At 41.1% G+C, this 6571-nt stretch overlaps 1 protein-coding gene across 1 annotated transcript in view; it reads left to right on the top strand.

The window, feature by feature from the left end:
- LOC309557839 (melanin-concentrating hormone receptor 1-like) overlaps nt 1-4757 on the top strand; it is a 45463-nt gene extending 40706 nt beyond the window's left edge. Inside the window, exon 3 of the mRNA XM_082260618.1 lies at nt 3638-4757. Within this exon, the coding sequence (XP_082116744.1) occupies nt 3638-4677 (1040 nt within the window). The 3' untranslated portion in view covers nt 4678-4757. The remainder of the gene's footprint in view (nt 1-3637) is intronic.
- The last annotated feature ends 1814 nt before the right edge of the window (nt 4758-6571 follow it).

A 6571-nucleotide genomic window follows, 5' to 3' on the forward strand; every position in this document is an offset into this window, starting at 1 on the left:
TTTTACATTTTTTTGGGGGGGAATTTCATATAAAAAAATGTTAAAAATATTGTTATTTTTTCAAAATAAACGCTCTTATTTTGTTTATAGCGCAAAAAGTAAAAATCGCACAGGTGATCAAATATCACCAAAAGAAAGCTCTGTTTGTGGGAAAAAAAGGACGTAAATTCCGTTTGGGTATGGCGTCACACGACCGTGCAATTGTCAGTTAAAGTCGCACAGCGCTGAATCGCAAAAAGTGGCCTGGGTGTAAGACAGCAAAATCCTCCGGTGGTAAAGTGGTTAAAATTGTTTTTTTTTTTTGCCACTGGTCCCAAATGGTGTACACTGATCTATTAGAGCAACTGATTAAACTTGGGTTTACTTTTGCTGTACTGCTGCTGCCTGTCTAATTTCATTACGCAGTTTTCCTGTGTACAGTATAAAAGTAAATAGCTTTGTTGACCAAACCACTTAAATTCCTCTGTAGATGTATGACCTTTAATGAAAACTAATAAAGTAAGGTCTCGGTTAAATACACCACATCCTCTTAAGCTGCTTTCATTAGCTCCCTTGGAACCACCACTACGAAACACAAGCACGTTATTTAAAAAACTATAAAATAGGAAATGTTTTTTAGAACATGACTGTCAATGATCCTGCAGAATTTAAAAAGTACCTGCCACGTTTACTGTCTTTCACTGACCTGAAATGTACACTATACATCTGTATGCAGTCCATGTATTATATCGTTGTTATCTGAAACAAGTCGTTAAATAAAAAAAAAAAAAAAAAAAAAAAAAAAAGAAGTACCTGTCACCTATATGCATTTGGGGCATTTTGAGGGATTCCTTCTTCAAAGGGATATAATTCAGAGCTTTGGGGACCATGACATAGTCTCATAAGTGCATTAGTGCCATGAAAGGGCAACATGGAAGAAAATGCAGGAGGGGAAACCACGATGGGTTGGAAGTCTTTTCCCCTGGAAAGGCACAGTACCATGTTAAAGGGGAATTCCTTTTGTGTCATAAGATAGAACTAAGGGTGAGAGCCAACAGGGTTCTCCAGTTGAAAGATAGCCATGAGTAGTACCCACTATAGCTTAGCAGTTTTATCACCCTGTATAATAGTCATACAATCAGGGCAGCCATCAGAAATTTTGGGGCCCCTTACACAGCTTTAGGCCAGGGCCCTCTGGGCCTGACCACCAGGTTACATCCTCCTCCTCTGCGGGGGCCTGTGAATGCATATGATTGGCTGCTAGGTTGCCAGGCGGTCCTAGCAACCAATCATTTTGACAGTGGTGGGAGTCAGGAGCTAGTGCAGCGGGTGTCACCAGCAGGAGTCGAGACTAGTTGTCAGTGTAGGGGAGGAAAAGAACAAAATAGGTGCCAACTTGGAGCACGGGACATCCCGAGGGACTGGGCCCCCCAGGACGCCCGGGCCCCCTACATCTGTATGGGCTGTACCCCCCTGATGGCAGCCCTGCATACAATCTATTTCTCTCTTAAACACATAGTAAAGTCTTTGAATGGATAACATGGACTAATAACTGAACAGACAGATGCATGCAACATAATTTGATCAAATTTGATTTTACTTGTTTATATAGGGCTTACACACAGTGTTTTATAGCATCATACATGCTATATTGGGCCATAAACATCACAGCTTGCGCTCAATGAGGCTTACAATCTAAAATTGATGTTGACCTGACCTAAAACTGTGGCCACAGAAAAACCCTGAATGGAAAGACAGCCCTTTAAAGATGCATTCTAAAGGATATCTAGATCCATGAACACAGATTTAGGATATTTCAGTTTACTGGTCCTCAGTGAACTTAAATCCCAATTCCCTTACCTCATCCTCATCTTACCCCCAGTGTAATGGAAAGGAAGAGGGAAATAAATGTTTAAAATCCAGCCTAAATGACAACTATGGATCCCACTATAGATACAGTGAAGCGGGTAAGTGTAGCCACCCAGGGACAGGAAGTGTGTTATTTGCAGGACCAGAAGGTTTTTTTTTTGTTTTTTTTACCAGTATCAGGACCATAAGTTTTGTAAAAGGAAAAACTGTAGCTATAATTTGTCTGGATTTTGCAAAAAACATTTGACACTGTGCCCCATAAATGCCTTATTTACAAATTAGGGTTTATTGGAGTGGAGGAAATTGTATGTATGTGGATGGAAGGCTGATTTTAGAAACAGGTAAAGATGGTAGTGGTAAATGCTTTTGCCTCTGAATGGGCTGGGGTCAAAAGTAGTGGCCCCAGAGTTCTATCTCGGGGCCAATGCTGTATAACCTGCTTATAACATTAAAGTGGTTCTAAAGCTTTAAGGTTTTTAACATTAATGCATTCTATGCCTTAAGGTTTTCCACCCTAATGCATTATATGCATAAAGGTGAAAACCCTTCTGTGCTGCAGCTGCCCACCAGACCCACCCCCCTTTGCCTTACCTGAGCCCATCCGATACAGCAATCGGCACAAGTGGTGCAGCTTTTGCTGCTGTCTCTCTCCTTAGTGGACAGATTCTGTCAATCAAATTCAGTGACACGGGAGCAGGGGACAGGGCCGTGTCCTGCTGTCTGTGTCAATGGATGCAGCAATGGGACTTGGGAGTGAGCATGCACAGGTGCCCCCAGGGAAAACAGCACTGGGCACCCGATGAAGCAGAGGGGCCTGGAGCACTAGCGGGGGACTCCAGAAGAAGAGGATCAAGGCTGCTCTGTGCAAAACCATTGCACAGAGCAGGTGAGTATAGACATATTTGTTATTTTTATTAAGAAAAAAAAAACAAGGCTTTAGAACCCTTTTAAAGCTCAACATGAGGGCCTCAATTTCTGTATTTGGCGAGGATACAAAATTAGCACAGGCACAGCACATAGCAACATTACTGGAAGTCCTGGACAAAATAGGGGGATGAGTTGAGACCTGGCAGATGAGGGTCATTGTTGAAAAGTGCAAAGTTATGCATTTGGCTGCTAAAATGTGCAGGCAAAACATTAACTAGGAGAGATTAGGAATATGAAATAACTTGTCAATGACCAGACATAAACCTGTAGCTCTCCTGCAAAGCAAGCAGAATACTTCCATGCATCAAAAAAGGTATAAAAAAGAGGAATAAATTGATACTCCTACCACTTTACAAAACATTACTTTGGCCTCATCTCAAATATACAGTTCAGATTTGGTCACTGATAAATAGAAAGGATGTCCTTGAATTAGAAAAAGTCCAGCCAAGGCCCACAACATTTTTAAGGGGGCAGGGGGACCTTAGCTATAAGGGACAAGTAAATTAAACATATTTACTTTACGAAGCAGGCACTTAAGAGACATGATTGGTCTCTACAAATTATCAAAGGTAACTGTAAAGCTGGTAACAATGTATTTAACCTTTGGCCCTTGACAAGGACACATGGCAACAATTTTAGGTTGGAGGAAAGGAGGTCTGAACTGAAATTATGGACAGCTAAGTATTAAACTGCTTGTTTCACGAGATGCTTTCTTTTCAAATTTTTTTCAGAGACAACAGTTCTCCTTAAGGTTTCTACATATTTTGCAATATTTTGAACTACTATAGTAAATTCATTTGGTTGTTTTTTCCTTTGAAGTGTGGTTATTTCATAAGAGATATGTTCCTTTTTCTCTCTCCAGTGTTCAGTAGAAGACAAGAGCACAGCAGCATTGTCCTTCCCGTCATCTTTGGCATCATATGTTTAGTGGGCATCATTGGTAACTGCATTGTCATCTACACCATCAACAAAAAGCCAAAAGGGAATCACAACATTGCTGATATCTTCATAGTAAGCCTGTCAGTAACTGATCTCCTCTTCCTCCTTGGCATGCCCTTTTTAATCCACCAATTGTTGGGAAATGGAGTCTGGCATTTCGGTGCCACCATGTGCACCATCATCACTGCTCTTGATGCCAATAGCCAGTTTGCAAGTACCTACATCCTCACCGCCATGTCTGTTGACCGCTATCTGGCCACGGTGCACCCTATTCGCTCTTCCTATGTAAGGACCACTTGCGCAGCGGCCATGGTTATCCTGCTATTGTGTCTGTGTTCCCTTATTACCATAATTCCAGTCTTCATGTACACTCAACTAATTGAGCTTCCCGATGGCAATGCCGGATGTGGCATAATCTTGCCCAACTTGTCTATCGACATCTATTGGTACACCCTCTACCAGTTCTTTTTGGCTTTTGTCATCCCGCTGCTCATTATCTGTGTGGTCTACATCAAGATCCAGAAGCACATCTCCTGCATGGTGGTCCCTCTGCCACAAAGGAATTTCCGTGTGAGGTCCAAGAAGATTACCAGAACATCTGTAACAATCTGTTCAGCCTTCTTCATTTGCTGGGCACCCTATTACATTCTTCAGCTGGTACACCTCAAAGTTGAGCACCCAACTGTGGTGTTCCTCTATGCCTACAATATGGCCATCAGCCTTGGGTATGCCAACAGCTGCATAAACCCTTTCATTTACATTGTGTTGAGTGACACTTTCAAAAGGCATTTGATAAAGGCTGTCTGCCCAGGACAACAGCTAAGAAGGAATGAGCGGAATGCCACTAGTGAGATTAGCCCATCTGTTAGAATATGCTCCGCTCCAACTCAGGAGACCTCCTTAAGTATGATGTACTCTCACAACATAGACAATTTTATCTCTCTTTCTGTGTCGGTTCCATGAATGTAAAACAGCCGCTGAAAGAACATGATGAGATATCATATCTTACAAACAGCATATGCTGATTCTATATCAGGACCTCAGGTGGAGCACTTTTAATTTGTGGGGTTGTCAAACTGCTAGATATGAAATTCATCCTATTGGAAGCTGGGAGCTACATCTTTACTGGGTTCTGACTGAGTGGCAAAGCAACAATGTTAACAGGGTTGAAAATGCTACCTGAGCTGCGGCTATGGCGTGGCAAGCTAGCTTTCACTTTGATCTACGGATAATTGTCACTTTATCATTTCATAGCAGAAATAAAACCATCATTCTGACGTGTTTGTCATGCTAACATGTTCCTTCACTCTGCACAGGACTGGCATGAGTATTTGTGATTATCCATAATGCAGAGGTATTATAGGTTGCCGACCAAAAGGAGCTCAACGGCACATTACAGTCAACAAAGTCCTGCAAAGCTAGAACACCAACACCTGTTACTTAAACATAAAAATGTCAAGCATCTGCGGCCTAAAGGACCAAATATAACTAATGTGTTGCTTTATGCTTATACTGGCTGGTAAAGTACTTGCTGTTTCCTATGACAAATGATAACTGTTTGCTACCATGTCAACACTCAAGCTCATTGATGGTCAACTGACTGGATATATGAATCGTCAAGTTCAGTTATCGACATCGTCAAAGGGTCACACATTGCACTCGGTAATGTAATACTATAAAAAAAGCTCAAAGACTATAAACTTACTACCAGAGATGGTCAAAGATACAGGAACGATTGAAGACTAGGGACTATCTGCAGGACACATTAAGAGAATATGGACATTATACAAGAAACTGCTAGAAATCACAGCCATTAAAGCCCATTTAGAAGTCAATGCTGTCACATTTCTCCTCCCTACAGCCCCCAGAAATATAACTGTCCACACATTTGATGTTCCCCATACAAAGATCCATTATAAAAGATCAGAGGAAAAAAGGGAAAAGGAAATTGATAGGAAAAAAGGGAAAAGGAAATTGATAGCACAAAAAAAAAAAGAATGTAAAAAACTGAACCCAACAATGTAACTAACAGGAAACCAATTTAATGAATAATCCTCACTTCTTCAGTTCTGGTTCTGGCTGTGTAGCTACCATGGCACAGTGAAACAGTTTTCGTGGGTCAGGTACTGTGGTCTCATGCAGCAGTTCTTGTAATACACATATAGTGCTACAGAAAGAACTTTCCCTGATTTCCTATTTAGTGTTGCAAGATATTCCTTATGTCATGGATCACACAACGGAGAACCACATACCGAGGAACAGTCCAGTTCAGTTTTGCTCTTATTGTTTCAGGTCACATGCTGGTCAGGTCTGAGTAAACATTTTGGCAGGGGACATGGGCTGCACAACAAATAGCAAAAGGCTGCAGGTTGTTCACCAAGGTTCTACATGTGAATCCATGTGATCATTCTACAACTGTGAGTAGAGACAGCTCTACTCAAACTGTTATGGCAAGGAAACATTCCCATTATGTACTGTTCTTCAAATGTCTGCACAGACACAATGGAACAAGATGAGAAGTAAATAATATTCAACAAAGCTTGATTAATTCTTTGACTTCCCTTCAAGTTTGAAGTGTGGCAGCTAGATGCAAAGTATAAGTATAATATATTTATAATATACAGTATACTATTTTCATTACTTAAACTCTCACTAAGCCCACATCATAAAAAAAATATCAATAAATGGTGTATTACATGCTGCTCATACTCACTCAGTCACTATGAGATACATTTTCTGTATTTTGCAAAAAACCTGGCTGATCCTGCTGCTCTCTATCTCCAGATTCTGCTCATGACCCCAATTCAGCTAGGAATTTTGCAGCTGCGGTGGCAACTCTGCACATGCTCAGTTTTCA

The sequence above is a fragment of the Pelophylax lessonae genome (genome assembly GCF_965119305.1).
Source record: "Pelophylax lessonae genome assembly, chromosome: 6".
Lineage (NCBI taxonomy): Eukaryota > Metazoa > Chordata > Amphibia > Anura > Ranidae > Pelophylax > Pelophylax lessonae.